Source organism: Chiloscyllium plagiosum, chromosome 22, assembly GCF_004010195.1.
Source record: "Chiloscyllium plagiosum isolate BGI_BamShark_2017 chromosome 22, ASM401019v2, whole genome shotgun sequence".
NCBI lineage: Eukaryota > Metazoa > Chordata > Chondrichthyes > Orectolobiformes > Hemiscylliidae > Chiloscyllium > Chiloscyllium plagiosum.
The window spans coordinates 6,960,529-6,980,063 of record NC_057731.1 but is presented as its reverse complement, the minus strand read 5'-3'; the positions used below and the strand labels follow the sequence as shown (position 1 = coordinate 6,980,063).

General features: G+C 42.9%; 1 protein-coding gene across 2 annotated transcripts in view; it reads right to left on the bottom strand.

Annotated features, from left to right (window-relative positions):
* fam13c (family with sequence similarity 13 member C) overlaps positions 1–19,535 on the bottom strand; it is a 132,824-nt gene that overhangs the window by 83,113 nt on the left and 30,176 nt on the right. For both annotated transcript variants that reach the window (XM_043712339.1, XM_043712338.1), the window contains exon 2: positions 12,485–12,594. In XM_043712339.1, coding sequence (XP_043568274.1) covers positions 12,485–12,594 — 110 coding nt within the window. The remainder of the gene's footprint in view (positions 1–12,484; positions 12,595–19,535) is intronic.

Here is a 19,535-nt window from a genome sequence, read left to right as displayed (position 1 = left end):
CTCTCTGCCTTTATTCCTGATGAGGGGCTTTTGCCCGAAACGTCGATTTTACTGCTCCTCGGATGCTGCCTGAACTGCTGTGCTCTTCCAGCACCACTAATCCAGAATGGTCGGAGCAAACCTACCAGGTAGAAATTATCCAACTCTGAGCTGTGGTGAGGATCTATCATTCCAGTATATATACAATTCCACGATCATATAGTTGCAAGCAAACATTTAATATTTGATTCAACCTGAGAACTGACATAGGGGAGAAACTATTTGTCCAAATCATTATAATCTTTCTTTTCAGCAGGATTGCCACTCTGTTTGACAAGTTTGGAACCACTACTTGGAGTCAGCAACCATCTCAGTTTATCTAATGCTGGAAGATTCATTTAGCATTCATTACCATTTGTCTTAACTAGTCCTTCACAAATCTGCCTGGCCTCTTACATCCTACTCACACAAGGCTCAACTTTATTCAAATACCGCTGCCTGAGCCCTAATCCACATCAAGTAGTGGGCGAAAGTGAGGACTGCAGATACTGGAGATCAGAGTCGAGAGTGTGGTGCTGGAAAAGCACAGCAGGTCAGGGAGCATCCGAGGAGCAGGAGAATCAACATTTCAGGCAAATGCCCATCAAGTATTGTTTACCCATCACTGCTGTCTTCCCCAACTTCTAGGTAAGCCAGGTCTCAATTGTAATATTCTCCTCCTGGTTTCCCAATCCCTTCAACCCTCCCTATGTCTTTAACCTCCCCCCATCTCCACAACTCTCTGTCATATCTGCATTCATGTAATTCTAGCCTGAAGCATTCTGATTTTATTCACTCCATTACTGTCAGCTCTGCTTTCAGCTGCCTAGATGCTGAGCTGTTAAATTCCTTCCCTAAACTTCTCTGCCTCTATCCTTCCTTTAGTTTTTGCAGTGCTCCTTAAAACCTACCCTTTATTTGCGTCAATGTAATTGCTTCATTCCATTCCTGGTAAATGCCTCGGGCTGATTTTGTTCGGTTAAAAGTGCTATATAAATATTGTAAATACTCATATAAAATCAGAAAATCTCAACAGTGTGGAAATAGGCCATTTGGCCCATTGAGTCTGTTTCCACTCAATGGGCCCATGGCCCATTGGCCCGCTATCCTGTTACCCTGCATTTCCCATGACTAACTCACCTAGCCTGCACATCCCTGAATACTATGGGGCAATTTAGCATGCAAATCCTCCTAACCTGCACCTCTTTGGACTGTGGGAGGAAACCGGAGCACCCAGAGGAAACCCACGCAGACAGGGGGAGAATGTGCAAACTCCACACAGACAGTCGCCCGAGGTGGGAATTGAACCCGGGTCCCTGGGGCTATGAGGCAGCAGTGCTAACCACTGACAACCTTTGGCCGAAAAACTCTAATGTTTCTTTTAAAAGTCATTCCCACCTTTTCAGGGACTAAGTTAACCTCAAAGAAATTCAGAACCAAATATAATCTCTCCAATTACTCAAAATTCTCATTTCATGATAAAAAGTTACACTTAACATATTTTTTCATGTCCCTTTTTTATAAGGATCTGAAAGGATTAATCCAAAGAAGTGCAGTAAGCATCATATAAAATGATGAGGCCACATAGACTTGTGTGGAATACAGCTCTGGGTCTTAATGGAGACAGACCAATTATCTAGACCTCTCTTGTAGTGACAATATCTATCATACCCACTGTAACTTGTACCTAGTTGTTATCGTTTAATAAACTATATCTGGTTTAAGACGAGGCCTCTTCTCATTAGACTACCTGGTGACGTTCCTCTACCACGTTACAAAGTCAAGCTCTGTAAATCTCAAACTTAGTGGCCGAACATTAACCTGATGTACCTTTCCCCAGAGTGAGAATGAGATATATTGGTCCCTGTCATTTCCGCCTGTCAACTAAGGCAGGAACAATGTGTATCAATTTTGTGTCTTGGGGGCAGAAAGTAGCAGATGGGAGAACAGAAATAAACACTACAGGATGCACAGGTCAGCTCCCAGAGCTAGCATTAAAATAAATGAATACCTGGGGCCTTGCGTCACCAAATATGGTCCCCATTCTCTCTGGGGACGGGTGACTGACGGTTACAAATTGGGTCCTTGTGTGTACTGACTCAGTGCAATCTTATTCCATCGAGGCCTAGATTAAAGAGCCACCAGCATTATATTTTCTAATTGTGCTTCCCACAGTTTCCTTGCCTTTCCTCCCCTCCGCCCTGGGCAGGCATGAAGCTGCAGGCCCAGTCAATGCCCCTCACCCACATTGTGTAGTAATAGTAAATAGTCCTAGAGAGAGAAAGGGACAACAACTGACAATACGGGCATCACTTCTCCTCCTGCTTTGTGGATTATTTTGAGAGTCACTGTAGATTTGCTGAACAGATGTGTTTTCTTTGAAAATTCGGTCTCTCACAAATATTATCTGTGTAAACATTAACCCTTAACTTTTTGTCCAAAAACATTCAACCTTTATACTGTACATATGGCAAATATAAATTGCTATTGTAGGTTAATAAAATGTTCATAAAACTTCTTGTCAAAATAGTTTGGAAAATTCCAATTTTAAAATCAAATTCCAAAGTGTTGATATAAATAATTCATTATTTGTTGTTAAAACCTACCATTATATGACGGTCTGAAGGCAAAACTTAATATGTGCACTTGCCAGTTACATTCCAGAATTGATCATTCCAAGTAGCAAAAATGTCAAATCTGAGATTGAAAGTCAGTTGTTTTCTCTGGGTTTTTTTCTTCTGATAATGATAACCCATTCTGCCTAGCAAGCTTCCACAATAATCTGAAGATGGACTGCTTTATACCTATAAATCCACAGGACAGAACCTCAGCAGTCATATGGAGGAGACCACACAAGTTATACATGTCTTCCAATTAGTTGCAAAAGCCATCGACCTTCCAGACGCTAGTTATTTTCAAAGCTCTGCTTTACCACAGGGAAATTAGCTGTTGAATTTTGAAATAGAACATAGAACATTACAGTGCAGTACAGGCCCTTCGGCCCTTGATGTTGCGCAGACCTGTCATACCAATCTGAAGACCATCTAACTTACACTATTCCATGTACGTCCATATGCTTGTCCAATGGTAACTTAAATGTACTTAAAGTTGGTGAATCTACTACCATTGCAGGCAAAGCATTCCATACCCTTACTACTCTCTGAGTAAAGAAACTACCTCTGACATCTGTCCTATATCTATTACCCCTCAATTTAAAGCTATGCCCCCTTGTGCTCACTGTTGCCATACTTGGAAAAAGGCTCTCCCTGTCCACCCTATCTAACCCTCTGATTATCTTATATGTCTCTATTAAGTTACCTCTCAATCTTCTTCTCTCTAACAAAAACAGCCTCAAGTCCTTCAGCCTTTCCTCGTGAGACCTTCCCTCCATACCAGGCAACATCCTAGTAAATCTCCTCTGCACCCTTTCCAAAGCTTCCACATCCTTCTTATAATGCGGTGACCAGAACTGTACACAATACTCCAAGTGCAGCCGCATCAGAGTTTTGTACAGCTGCAGCATAACCTCATGGTTCCGGAACCCGATCCCTCTATTAATAAAAGCTAAAACACTGTATGCCTTCTTAACAACCCCGTCAACCTGGGTGGCAACTTTCAAGGATCTGTGTACCTGGACACCGAGATCTCTCTGCTCATCTACACTACCAAGAAATCTTACCATTAGCCCAGTACTTGCATTCCGGTTACTCCAACCAAAGTGAATCACCTCACACTTTTCCGCATTAAACTCCATTTGCTACCTCTCAGCCTAGCTCTGCAGCTTATCTATGTCTCTCTGTAACCTACAACATCCTTCGTCACTGTCCACAACTCCACCAACCTTAGTGTCGTCTGCAGATTTACTAACCCACCCTTCTACGCCCTTATCCAGGTCGTTTATAAAAATGACGAACAGCAGTGGACCCAATACCGACCCTTGCGGTACACCACTAGTAACGGGACTCCAGGATGAACATTTCCCATCAACAACCACCCTCTGTTTTCTTTCAGCAAGCCAATTACTGATCCAAACTGCTATATCTCCCACAATCCCATTCCTCCACATTTTTTTACAATAGCCTACTGTGGGGAACCTTATCGAATGCCTTGCTGAAATCCATATACACCACATCAACCGGTTTACTCTCATCAACCTGTTTGGTCACCTTCTCAAATAAAAAAATTATCAGTAATGAGCAGGTCAAGCTAATTTGATATAAGACTGTAGTAGATGTATGGAATGAGCTGCCAGAGGAAGTGGCGGAGACTGGTACAATTGCAACATTTAAAAGGCATTTGGATGGGTATATGAATAGGAATGGTTTGGAGGGATATGGGCCGGGTGCTGGCAGGTGGGACTAGATTGGGTTGGGATATCTGGTCGGCATGGACTGGTTGGACCGAAGGGTCTGTTTCCACGCTGTACATCAAACTATGACTATAAAAACAGAAAATGCTGGAGAAATTCAGCAACATCTGTGGACAGAGATACAGTGTCAATGTATCAAATTTGATAGGATTCTTCTTCAGAACTTTACAGTATTTTGCTTTTATTACAAGCTAATTTGATTGGCATGTGCTAAAGAGATTTGCATGCATTGCAGCAGATGTAAAGGGAATGGACTGCGGGAGGAGGAGAGAAGTTTGATGTCTACAATCTAGGAGAAGTGGTTAAAACGTAGCATCAGTGATGTATCAGGAAGATTAAATGATGTATAGGCAAGTTTAAACCAGAATTCCTTTAACATCAGTTAAACAAGGCATCAAAGGTATAAACATAATTAAGGGGTAAGTAAAGGTACAGAAGTAAAGTCATTGGATGCCTATCAGATGTGTGACAAATGTTTGAAATGCAGTGTGGGGTAATGCATTGGCTAAGGGAAGACAAAAGAGATCAAGTTAGGAAGGTTTGATGTTAGACTGCTCTATTGGCAACAAAGCTCTGAGCATGTTCACTGGATTGGTGGTTATCAGGCTAGGTAGCTTGGTTTGATTGGTGGCAGGCTGGTTGAATTGTTTGATAACATTTACAGAAAGGTGTGTGCCCTGTTCAGTGACAGCACACTTACCTCTCAGTTCATTCTCCCCCCCCCCCCAGACATTTGACCACATATTCTAGGTCGATGCTCCAGTGCAGTGCTGAGCAAAAACTGCAGTGTTAGAGCTGCTGCCTTTCAGAAAGGACCCCATTATCATTTTGAGGTGGGTGTCAATAACGCAGGAAACCATGTTGAAGAACAGCAGAGCAGTTCCCCTCTGTGACCTGGGCAATAGTTATTCCCCAACCAACATCGCAAGCAGAGATTATCCAGTCTGTTGCAATTAATTAGAATCACAAAATCCTTCCAGTAGAGATAGAGGTCAAATGGCCCACAATGTCTGCACTGATCCTCCAAAGATCATCCCACCCAGACCCAGCCCAGTCCCATAACCTGATATATCCCATGGCTAACCAACCTGGCCTGCACGGTGGCTCAGTGGTTAGCACTGTTGCCTCACAGCGCCAGGGACCCGGGTTCAATTCCCGCCTTGGGCAACTATCTGTGTGGAGTTTGCACATTTTCCCGGTGTCTGCGTGGGTTTCCTCCCGGTGCTCCAGTTTCCTCCCACAGTCCAAAGATGTGCAGGTTAGATGAATTGGCCATGCTAAATTGCCCGTAGTGTTAGGTGCGTTAGTTAGGTGTGAATGTAGGGGATTGGTTCTGGGTGTGTTCCTCTTCGGAGGGTTGGTGTGGACTTGTTGGGCCACACTGTAGGGAATCTAATCTAATCTAATCCCTGGACACTATGGGCAATTTCCCATGGCCAATCCACCTAACCTGCATATCTTGGACTATGGGAGGAATCTAGACCATCTGGAGGAAACCCATGCAGACATGGGGAGAATACGAAACTCCACACAGACAGTAATTGAACCTGGGTCCCTGGTGCTGTGAGGCTGCAGTGCTAACCACTGAGTCACCATACCGCCCTAAGTACTTTTGAAGCATAGCTATTGTTGTAGATGGAGGAAACGTGGTAGATAATGGAATGGTCAAGGTTCAATGAGGCAAATTATGAGATAATATGCTTCTTTCTTTTTTACAAACAATTTGGAAAATTGCCAAGCTGCGAACTGTCAACAAAAAGCAGGACAACTCCAACCCAGACAATTACTGCCCCATCAGTCTACTCTTCATCATCTGTAAAGTGATGAGAAATGTCATCAACAGTGCTGTCAAGCAGCACCCGCTCAGCAGTAACCTGCTCGGTAATGCCCAGTTGGGTTCCACCAGGGCCACTGAGCTCCTGACCTGATTCCAGCCTTGGTGCAAATGTGGACAAAAGAGCTGAATTCCAGAGATGTGGTGAGAGTGACAGCCCTTGATATCAAGGCTGTATTTGACCAAGTGTGGCATCAAGGGGGCCTAGCAAAACTGAAATCAAAGGGTATCAGGAACAAAATCTCTGTTGGTTGGAGTCATATCTTGCACTTCGGAAGATGGTTGTGGTTGTTGGAGGTCAGTCATCTCAGCTCCAGGATATCTCTGCAGGAGCTCCTCAGGGTAGTGTCATAGGCCCAACCATCTTCAACAGCTTCATCAATGACCTTCCCTCCATCATAAGGTCAGAAATGTTTGCTGATGATTGGTTCAGCACCAGATTCTGAAACAGTCGATGTCCAAATGCAGCAAGACTTAGATAATATCTAGCAATCCTTTTGATATTTATTCGTGTCTGAATTACTGAATTCCTGACACTCCTGAATTCCTGACCAGAAACTGAACTGGACTAATCAGATAAATACTGTCACAACAAGAGTAGGTCATAGACTAAGAATTCTGCAATGAGTAATTCACCCCCTGACTTCGAAAGGCCTGTCTACCATCTATGTGACACAAGTTGGAACTGTGCAGGATTAATTCCCACAGACCTGGACAAGTGTATCTTGAATAGCTTGACACCATTCAGGAGAAAACAGCCCACATGATTGGCACCACATCCGGAAATATTTACTCCCTCCACCATTGATGCTCAGTAGAAGCAGTGTGTGCCATCTACAAGATGGACTGCAGAAATTCATCAAAGCTCCTTAGACAGCACCTTCTAAACCTATGACCTCTTCTAACCAGAACGTCAAGAGACAAGGAATACTACCACTTGCAAGTTCCCTTCCAAGTCATTCACCATCCTGACTAGGAAATATATTGCCATTCTTTCAGCGTCACTGGAATTTCTGTCTGAACAGCATTGTGGGTCTACCTACAGCACATGGATTGCAGTGTTCAAACAGAAAACTCACCACCATCTTCTCTTGAGGGCAATTGGGGAGGGTAATAAATGCTGGTTGGCCAGCAACATTACCATCCCATGAATAAATAAAGAAAAATCGCAAGTAGATTATCTCATCACTCATTTCATTGATACTTAAACTGTTGCACATCATTGCCATGTTTCCTACATCTATAACAATGTTTACTCAACTGTAAAGTGATTTACTGTGTCCTGAGGTCATGACGTGTTGTATAACTGTATGCCTCTCTTTACAATTATAGAGCCATAGAGTCAGCACGGAGACCGGCCCTTCAGCCCAAACTGGTCCATGCTGACCAAAATGTCCATCCACGCAAACCTCATTTCCCTGCATTTGGCTCATATCCTTTGAAACCTTTCCTATCTATGTATTTGCCCAGATGCCTTTTAAATTTTGCTAATTTACCCACCTCAACCACTTCCACTGGCAGCTCAGTCCATATGTGTACCACCCTCCATTAAAAAAGGTTCCCTTTTATTCTTTCCCCACTAACCTCTCCCCAACCCTGGGAAAAAGAGGCAGTGTATTCACGCTATCCATGCCTCTCATGACCTTATGCACTTCTATAAGAGCCCACTTTCAGTCTCCGACACTCTAACGAAAAAAGTCCTAGCTTGTCCAGCCTCTCCCTTTAACTCAGGCCCTTGAATCCTAGCCACATCCTTGTAAATTTCTTTTGCACTCTTTTCAGTTTAATAATATCCTTTCTATAGCAAGGTGATCAAAACTGAACACAATACTCCAAGTGTGGCCTCACCAGCATCTTGTACAATCACAGCATAACTTCCCGACTTCTATACTCACTGCCCTGACTGATGAAGGTCAGTGTGCCTTCTTCACTGCCCTGTCTACCTGTGACTCCATTTTCAGAGAAGTGAGTACCTCAACTCCAAGGTCCCTCTGTTCCACTACACACCTTAAGGCCCTACCATTCACTATAAAACTCTTACCTTGATTTGACTTTCCAAAATGCAAGGCTTATGCACTTATCTATATTAAACTCTATTTACCATTTCTCGGCCCACTTCCCCAAGCTGATCAAGGTCCTGCTGCAATTTCTGATAACCTTCCTCACTGTCCATGATACCGCCTATTTTAGTGTCATCTGTAAACTTACTAATCATACCTTGTACATTCTCATTCAAATCATTGATGTAGATAGCAAACAGTAATGGGCCCAGCACTGACCCCTGAGGCACTTCACTAGTCACAGGCCTCCAGTCTGACAAGTATCCTTCCACTATTACCCTCTGCTTCCTACCATCAAGCCAATTGTGTATCCAATTTTCCAGCTTCCCCTGGATTCCATGTGATCTAACCTCTCCAAGCAGCTTACCATGTGGAACCTTCTCAAAGGCTTTACTGAAATCCATATAGACTACATCAACACCCTGCCCTCCTCAACCTTCCTGGTCAATTCATCAAAGAACTCTAACAAATTTGTGAGGCATGATATCCCACACACAAAGCCATGCTGACTACCCCTAATCAAACCCTGTCTTCTGTCTTTCGAAATGCATGTATCTCGTATTTCAGAATCTTCTCAAGTAACTCACCTACCACAGATGTTAAGTTTACTGGTCTATAGTTCCCAGGCTTTCCTTTGCAGACCTTCTTGAATAACTGCATAATATTCGCTACCCTCCAGTCTTCTGGAACCTCACCCGTGGCTAACGATGATGCTAAAATATCAGCCAGAACCTCCACAATCTCTTCTCTAGCCTCTTGCAGTGTTCTTGGATATATATGGTCAGGACCAGGAGATTTATCCACCCTCATACATTCTAATACACCCAACACCTCCTCTCGTGTGATAAGAACTGTTCCCGAGATATCATCACAAACTTCCCCAAGTTCCCAAGTCTTCATGGTAAATACAGAGGAGAAATATTCATTGTGGACCTCACCCACCTCCTCTGGTTCCACTCTTACATGTCCACTTTGGTCTCTGAGGGGATCTATTCACTATCTATTTATTCTTTTTCCTTTAGTGTACTTATACAACCTCTTTGGATTCACCCTAATCCTTTCAGCCAAAACTATCTTGTGCCCCCTTTTTGCCCTCCTGATATTCTTCTTCAGTAAACTTCTGTATCCTCTGTTACCTTGGATCCCAGCTGTCTGTACCTGAGGCATGCTTTCTTCCTTCTGGCCAAAGCCTCAATATCTCTTGTCATCTTGGCTTCCCTATTCCTGCTAACCTTGCCCAAAGCCCTCACACAAACATTCAGATCTTTAACTCTAGCTATCTCACTTTTAAAGACCTCCCACTTACCAGAGCCAGAGATCCCTTTGCCTACAAACAAACTACTCCAAGCTCCTGTCTAATTCCAACAAAATTTGCCTTGCTCCAATTTAGAACTTGAACTTCTAGACCTTAACAATTTTAAAATTAATAGAACTGGTTCCAAAGTGCTCCCCACTGTCTTCCCCAGTCACTTATTCTGTCCCAAAAGTAGGTCGGGTTATTTGATATTCATATGTCATTCACCCACCCAATCCAAACATCTACCTAATGCATAACAGTAAGATTCTGTTTTTGTCATTGATCAGGTCACACAGACACTGAAAGATCAATTGTTATGAACCATTACTGTAAATAAACTCTCGAATCCTGGTTTGTGTCATGACGAATGATTTAATGGCAGACATTGGGTTGTAAGAGACAGTGTTCCTTTGTAGTGGCACAGGGTTATTATAGTGGCATGAAATGTGAGCCAGCTGCACTCAGTGATGCATCATACAAGCTTAGACTTGCAAAATATATTGCCAATTTTGTTCAACACTCTAATGTACATAATTTCTTTATCTGTGAGGACTGGGAATCAGATTGTTCCCAGAAGTCTCAATTAATGCTCCATAAGAGAACATTTGGACAGTTTGTCATGATCCTAGCCTATAAGTGAGGCTCTGTGACACATAAATGGGAAAATCAATACACACAGGAAACAACTGAATGGGAAAATATGTGACTATGACTGGCATTTGAATATTTTACTTAACATTTTATTTTAAAAAAAACTAAGTAATAGTGTGGCCAACATCTGAATCTTGGCAGGTCACCGAGAATCAATAGCACTGGAGAACATTCAAGTCACCAGGCCTATGCTAAGTCTTTAGAAGAGCCAAGATTGAAGTTGCTGGAAAAGCTCAGCAGGTCAGGCTGCATCCGTGGAGAGAAATCAGAGTTAACCTTTCGGGTCGGGTGACCCTTCCTTGGTTATTCTTTAGAAGTGCTATCTGATTAGAGCCACATCAGTGTGCTTCCATCAGAGTCCAACCATTTTTTGTCCCCTGTCCAGTGAGTATCCATTGGGAATATCAGATTCCCCCAAACCCATCACAGAAGTCAGCCATCAACTGGCTATCTTTTTAAAAAACTGCCCCGTGGTGTTATTACACTGTAGCTGGCCTCACCAAACACAAAGAGTTCCCTGTCTCAGTGGGAGAGAGGTCTGCCTGGTGCACTGCCAACCCTGTGGGGCAGCCCGGTGGCTCAGTGGTTAGCACTGCTGCCTCATAGCACCAGGTTCGATTCCAGCCTTGGGTGACTGTCTGTGTGGAGTTTGCACATTCTCTGGGTGCTCTGGTTTCCACCCATGGTCCAAAGATGTGCAGGTTAGGTGAATTGTCCATAGTGTTAGGTGCATTAGTCAGAGGGGGGTGGGTTGCTCTTCGGAGGGCCGGTGTGCATTTGTTGGGGTGAAGGGCCTGTTTCCACACTGTAGGGAACCTAATCTAATCTAATCAAATCAATCGGTTGCTCTTTCAGTCCCTCTAGCACCAGTCGCGGGCTCCTGGGACAGTAAACACTCCCACAAAGATGACAGACTTGGTTAGGTCCAGGGAGTTTTTAGACAGGGAGGGATCCTGCATTCTGAAACTCCAGAACCATTTGAAGGCACCATTTGCTGCAAATCTTCAAAGCCCAATACCATCCCTTGAGCAAGTACAGGAGAGACTTTCTTTGTAGACTCCATTGAGCAGAGTGCAAGCTCCAGGATCTTGTTCGGAACACACACTCCCGAATACAACCCTGGAATATCTATCCCTGTGCCGATGGTTTTGATTCTAGTTTCCCATGTTTTGTCTTTCTCGTTAAGAGGGAAAGTTTGCATGGGCAGGAAACATTTTACTGGTTTGTGGTGGGAGTGAAACACAAATCAACACGAGTTCATGGACAATTTGCAGAACTCCTGAAAAGAATGTCTCAGTGTAGGCCCACCCCCATGAGTCACATCACATTATTTGCTCATTAAACTCATCATGGAAAATCAAGTCATGGAATTAATAACACAAATATCCTTTTAATAACTAACTGGTAATGGTAATAACTCAACCTCAGTGTTCAAAAAATGAATAATTACAAACATGGAAATTGTCATGAAGCTGAATTATTGTGAGAAAATTTGAAAGGGTCACATTTTGCACTTTAATCTAACGTTTCTTCTTTCTTGTCTTTCCCTCTCTTTTCCTCTTTCTCTACCTGAGTGACACTAACGCACTCCAGTTCTCAACCTGTCCTCTGTTTGTTTCTTAACCTTTAATCCAATGATGTATACTATCCAGTCCTTTGTTCACTTGTATTCTAAATGTCAGGTTACCCTCACCATGCTGCGGCCAACTTGTGTGTCCAGTCAGCTATGGTACAAAGGCAGATTCCAGTTTGAATGATGCAAGGAATAATCTAATTAGGACAATTCGTTTGCTGGATATACTTTTGAAGATTAAATCTATGATTTGTGCAAATGTACACATTTGTTTGAAAATATAGCAGCTTCAAGAAACAGCCTCAGAAAAGAGAACTTTCCTTACTATATACTGTCCAGACATTGCAACCACTGTATGTTTGCTTGAAGTTAGCAAACAAAGCATTTGGTTTGGATTATATCGAAGAAAATTCTGCTCCTAACTTCAAATATCAATTCAAAGTCCAGAGTGGATGTAAATATTAGTTAGCTTCAGATGGAAACCATAAGCAAAGTCTGACATTTCTCTCTTAATATATTGCACAGCCCATAGTTTCAGGAAGGTAAACACACTCACATACATATTATATATTGTTTTTACACACATCATACTACACATACCACAATGTTAACAAGAGCAAGAGTTTTGTTTAATAAGAAACGTGACAGGCATCTTCATTCGTCTCAAGGACTGTGAACGTACCTGATGTAACTTTCTCCTCGCTTCAGCGTAGACTCTTCAGTGAGTTTGGTTGCGGCTGCTTCTGTGCTCCGTCTACTGTCTGCCCCTGAAGACGACCCTCTCTCCATCATCTGCAGAAAGAAAAGGGGCAAAACTTTAACACCTTCCATACCAAACTCCACAGGTTCATCTCATGCACAGAGCAACCCCCTATTGCTGTTTCCAAGCACACAAATGTGCAGTTGCAAAAATGATGGTGGTCTTCTTGTTTCACATATCTAACGTGGAATACAACTAAAACTGGGCCAAACTATCCCCAACCCCATTCAGAATAATCAGAGACTAAACTAACCTATTCTGCCACATTTGTTTAAACCTCAAATTTTTCAGGACACTAAAAACACCTTAATGTAACATTTAAATTAATGACTTACTTCAGCTCAGATCATTTTGCGTTTTTGATGAGAGTGCTGTGCAAAGACACACTAATATTATAGCTTTGTCTAGTTGATTGATTGATTAAGTGCCTTTCTGCAGTGTCATGCAGCTGTCTGCACTGCCATACACAATGGGGGAGTTGCTGAATTAGTCATCAACTATCCACAATTCTGCAATTCTAATTACTAAGCAGCAGGACAGCAGACTCCTTTCCAACACATCCCTCAAATTCTACAATTCAATGCAAGCCTCCCCACCTCACAGTCCTGACAGCTGAAATTATTGGAATTATCTCAGCCCCAAACACAATTTAGTTTGTTCACTTAAGGTTTGCAACAATTGATTTCGTTTTTTTTATTGTCACATGTACCGAGATACAGTGAAAAGTATTGCAGTGCATGGCATCCAGGCAAATCATACCTGACACGAGTACATTAGGGTAATAGATCAAAATGCTGAATATAGTGTTACAGCTACAGAGAAGGTGCAGAGAAAGATCAACTCCAATATTTGAGAGGTTTGTTCATCAATCTGACAACAGCAGGGAAGAAGCTGTTCGTAAATCTGTTAGTCCACGTTTGCAAATGTTTGTATCTTTTAACCGATGAAAGAGATTGGAGGAGCGTATAACCAGATTGCGAGGGGTCTTTGATTGTGTTGGCTGTTTTCCCAAGGCAGAGGGAAGTATAGACAGAGTCAATGGCTGGACGGTTGGTTTGTGTGATGAACTGGGCTGTGATCACAACTCTCTGTAATTTCTTAATGGTTCAAGATTAAAGATCACCTAACTATCATGTACACCACTCTTGCTCCTTTAGAAAGGCAGATCTGAGAGGGGCATCCTAGTAGGGAAACATATTGTTGTAACCAGTATTTCATAGATGCAACATAAAGGGACTGTGTATGGATCAGCACCTTGTAGTGAAAAGGCTTATGCATTAGAATGATCCCTTGAGATAAATTCTGCCAGTAATTCCACTTGTGCATTCTCCAGACTCAATGGGAGGATCAGTGTACACACGTGAGTGTCCTTCTTGATGTGGAGGTGCTGGTGTTGGACTGGGGTGGACAAAGTCAAAAGTCACGTGACACCAGGTAATAGTCCAACAGGTTTATTTGAAATCACAAGCTTTCGAGTGCTGCTCCTTCATCAGGTGAAGTATCTTCTCAATTTGTCCTTCTTGAAGTCGGGTCTCCAAGCATTCAGCAAAAAAAACCCCAAAAACCAGCCCAGATGGACAGAACCATGGGTGCTGTAAAGATCTAATTTCCTCCACTCTCAATTGGCCAAGTGTTCCAGGGAACGACAAAAAAAAATGTTTCTCCTGACAATGCGGTAGAATTGGCATGAATGACCAGAAGGAGCTCACTACCAATCACCCAAAATGCCAACAACATGCCCACCTAACTGCAACCTTGTGGTTCCATTCCAAACACCGTAACTTTGAGGCAGAGCAGAAACAGAGAAGGAAAAGGAGGAAAATCCTGCTTTCTGGGTCCCACTGCCTTACGGGACACCCTGCCCCAATGTGCCCAATGGCTGGAAGCTGCAAATATAACTTTGGTAATGGAGCACCTGATTATGGATTTTAACATTTTCTTCATGTGCTGAAAACTTTATTTTAAATAGCACCTTCTGAGCTGATAAACTGGCAAAAATTAAATAGCCTCAACACCAGAAGTTCACTGTATTATCACAATCTCCACACTGTCAGCTGAGGGTACGAGTGAGCAGGCTCTCTGCTGGTAAGTGTTACTTAAGGCAAAGTTGCATTATATTGAAGTGATTTAAGCTGTGAATAAAGTATAACAGTGTTGAGTATACCTATTTTTCTAACCAACCTGATCAGAGATATTATTACACACCTCTGGAGCAGGTGGGACTTGAACCTGGGACTCCTGGTTCAGGGGTAGGCGCTACACAGCGCCCCCATAATGGAGTGTGTTTTTACATTGATTAATGTGGACTTCTTAGTCAACCAGAATATTTAATCAACTGGCTCCTGGTCCCATTGGTGCTGCTTAGTAAAATGTTTGCTGTATTTATTTTGAGCAGTAACTTGGTAAATATAAATTGGTTGTTACATGAAGTACTATTGCAAGGTTTACTTGACTCCAAATAAAGAGCTTGAACTGCTCTGTCACAAACTTCAGATTAAAATCGATTCAGCTGCAGTCAAATATCGACAGCATATCCTAATTCAATATCCCTTATTTCAATCATATAAAAATGTCAATGTGCTGCTGGGAGATAAACAAATCGATAATTCTTGCCATGAAATAAAACTTGGGCCCCATTTCTTCTCAAGTCCAGTTTTGGGTGGGCAACTCATAGCTTCCGTTCCATGCTTCAGCATTTAGTTGGCACTTTTCGCAACAATGGGATGACCCAAAAGCATTTTACAGCCAATTAATTGGTTTTGAAGCGTAGTCTCTATTGTGATGCAGGAAATGCAATAGTTTATTGTCAGCAAACACTGATAGATTGTATACTCCAGGCTCTGAATTTGCAATATTGTGTATCAGATGTGAACCAGTCAGCCAGGCCCATTAAGAGATTGGGTGGTCTTCCACTGAATTGACTTGACTAGAAACTGCTCTCTTGTAGATGGCACATCTCAGTGGCTCAGTCAGTCAGAAGCTAGCTGAAAGCAGGAGTGCATTGTTCCGAAGGAGATTACTTTCCCTTCTTACCCCTTGCACATCAAAGGTCTAGGAAGTTGTTGTTCCCTGATATGAGTCACTGGAGAGATTCCAGAATGTCAAAAGGCCTCCTTGTTCCCTTGTTTGTTCATTCTAGCTCAGTGAATGCAGTGCCAGAAAGCTCACTGTGCCAAACTGCAGCAGTCTCCCTGTCTCCTCCAAATCCAATCCTGCTGACATTGTCATGTTGGGAAGAATAGAGTAACAATACTTTTGGGCCAGAGAACAAGAAACTTTTACCTTTATTTCTTTGCTTTTCTAACTTTACCTAGCTTTATAAGGACTGTAATGCTGATCTTTTAACTTTATTCCTGGCTGAAATACCTGAGCTCTATTCGGCCTCCCTGTTACATTTTTTCAAATTTATACCTAAGATTTTGTACCTAGATATCTTTGTACCTAAGATGGCACTGGAAATGGCGACTTTGTACACTTTCTGCTGTACTCATGTATCCCTGTACTTGAGTATATGTGGCAATAGACCTAATTCTAATTCTAATTATCCCAAGGCAACCTTCCTGTAGAAGTTTGTACATCCAAATAAACCTGTTGGATTATAACCTTGTTGTGCAATTTTTAACTTTGTCCACCCCAGTCCAACACCGGCAACTCCACGTCATTCCTGCAGAAGTGCAGTAATGAAAGGATGGCTGAGCCATCAGAAAGGGAAGCAATGTGGTGACTGGCAGAATCCTTGGATAGTGATCACACGGAGTGTGACAGCGGTGGAATGATAATCCTACCTAGTGAGGACAGCTCCTGGTTCATCCTTCCACACCCTGAGAGAGAGCCCCTTCTAGTGCAATGATATACTGAACAAGAAAGAAGCCAGCAGATTTCATTGGTTTCCATTGGAAAGGTAATGGGCTGACTGGTTTTGGTTAATTGGGTTTAGAAAGGCTGCTTTTCAAGTTGTGCACTCCGGACTGTCCCTGCTGCTGGAAGCAAGAAAAGCTTCAGGGCAGAGCGTCTTTGACAGGCCCTGGTAAATAAACCTTTGGCCTATGAGGCAGGAGGCTTGCCACTGTTCTATCTCTATTGGCATGGAGACCTTGGGGACTGGGGAAGGCCAACTTTAGACAGCACTTACAATCCCAGGAGGTGTGACTGGACAGGGAGACCACTGGGAAATCCAGCACAATCAAAATGACATCAGCATCCAAGTACCAAACATGGATGTCACATTTCAATCAATTCAGGGGGATTGCTCTGGATTCTAACTGGTATATTTTGGAATGGAGTTGGACTTTCTGTTAAAGACAGGAACTGTGCAGCGACTGGATTGTCTCAATTTTAACCCCTTCTTCACTCAGTCCTTGGCAAGTGGGTGTTGTTAAAACTAGAGCCTCGTGTTTACACCGAGTGCGTGATTGGAACTCACTTTATTAGTGCCAGTAGTCATCTGGCATTAAGTGAAGTTTGACATAGAGACACACTACAATATTGAGAATATGTGATCTCTTGTGTGGAAATCCTAGACTGATCCGATACCTCAAGCCAGAGACAGAAGGAATCGTGAAGAAGTATCGGTTTGAGGGTATGGAAGCCTTTGCAAGTAAACAAATTATTTTTCCCATGTGCATTTCCAAGAACTAGCTTCCAATGCCACCAAAAAAGGAAAGCTCTGTTGACAAGACAAGTTCACACACTTCCAGGTTTAGCAGCCTTACTCAATATAGCCAAAGTCTTAACCAGGGCAATTCTCTAGTGAACTCTACAAAAAGAAAACACAGTGTTGTTTGATCAATCCATTCCATGACAGGGGCTGCTCTGCAAATCTGGGAACTGCTCTGTCTTGCTACTTTTTTTAGCTGAACTTTGCACCAAACTTGCATTTATGTTTTATATAAATGATAGCCTCTGAAAAGCATTCCCTTGTGTGTTTCCCTTAGAGAGTTCTGTGGACTCTTTAAGTTCCAGGAACATTTTGAACCATGAGCTGCAGCTACAACAACTTGCATCTATGCAGCACCTTTGGTCAAACAACGGAAGACACTTCACAAAGGATGATTAACAATCAAAATTTACAACAAACTGCCCAAAGGGATATCAGGAAAGGAGGTTAGTCAGAAGGAAGGTCATAAGGTCCGTCTTTGAGGAGGAGAAAGGGGTAGAAAGATGACGAGTTTTCAGGAGACAATGCCAGAACTCAAGGCTGAGGCAGCTGAAGATACGAAAAATATTGATGGGATGAAGAGGATGCATAAGAGGCTAGAACTGGAGACGCGCCATGATCTTGGAGGGCTGTAGGAGGTTCTCGAGCGAGGGAGGAAAGAGGTAACAGAGAGACCTGAAAACAAGGAATGAGATTTTGTTAAAAACTGAGTTGCTGCTAACCTTGGCCAGGGAGCACAGAGGGTGAGTTTGGAAATATAGGTGGCCACCAAAAAGAGAAAATAAACCCTTTAGGGAAGGGGACAAGCCTTCAGGTGATCTCCCAGCCTGAGCTTCCACCTCTTAGATCAGAGACAGAGGATTTCAACAAGCAACTACACTGCTCCGCCTTACTGCAAAGGAGGGCCATTGAGGAAAACGGTGGCCCCACTCCAGCCCCTTACACAGGCTGGAGAGGGAGAAGCAGATGGGCCATGACAGAGTCTCCAGCTTACCGCCAATGCTAACTGTCACAGATTGACAGACTTTTGACAATAAAGTAACAGGGAGGCCGAATAGAGCTCAGGTTTATGAGCTACGAATAAAGACTTTGAGGTTTAACGGGCGACTCCTGTTCCATGTGCCCAATATTTAAGAGGACCCAGCTATCTATAATCCTCATCTCAGTACCCTATAAAATTACATACAATCACACTCCTCATAGTTAATGAACACTGTCTGTGTGACTCCTGCTGTATTGCATCCTTAAGCCTTTGCTTTATATCTGTAAACTATATACAGCGTGATCCAATTTCCCACAGCATCAAAAACACAACCTGATGAAATGGATGTACAGAATCAGAGAGCAGCCACTGCTCTTTGAAACAGACACCATCAAGATGTGTCCAGATTTTGCTTGCATCGGGCAAAACTACAAATCATAGAAACACAGGATCAGGCATAGACCATTCAGCCCTCAACCCTGCTACACCATTCTAGATCATGATTGATTTCCCATTTTCCTTGATGTAATTTATATCTAGAATCCATCAATCTCAGTCTTGAACAGATTCAGTGACTGAGTTTCATTGGCTGTGAAGCTCTTTGAGTGGTCACAGAAGGTGTTATTCGAAGAAAGTCTTTATGTAGTGCTCTGATAGGAGTGTTCAATAAAGTGTTACACCAGTATATAATGCGATGAAAGGAGTTTCTGACTCCCCACAGTACAGAAGGAGGCCATTCAGCTCATTGAGTTCACACTGACTCTCTGAAGAGCATCCCACCCAGACCCATCCCTCTGTATTTTCTATGACTAGCCCATCTAGCCTGCATATCCCCGGACGCTATGGGCAATTCAACATGGCTAAGACACTTAACTTGTACATCTTTGGACTGTGGGAGGAAACCAGAGCACCAAGAGGAAACCCACATCGACACAGGGAGAATGTGCAAACTCCACACAGACAGTTATCCAAGGGTGGAATCGAACCCAAGTCCCTGGCACTGTGAGGCAGCAGTGCTGAGCAACTGTGTCACTCTATCAATATATCTGAGGTTGTGTATATATAAAATAAATCACAGAATTCTGATGCTGAAAGAGGCCATTAGTCCATTGTGTCTACACTAGCTGTCTGAGCATTTTGGCTTGGTGCCTAAGTCTAGTTAGCCTTTTAGCTTGTACGTTGTTTCTATTTAAATAATAATCCAATGGCCTCTCGAGGGCCCCAGTTGAACTTACTCCCACCAATACTCCAGGCACCGCACTCCAGACTCAAACTGCTCGCTGTGAAAAAAGGAAAGTTTCTTCTCATCCCACAGTTGTTTCTTTTGCAAAACA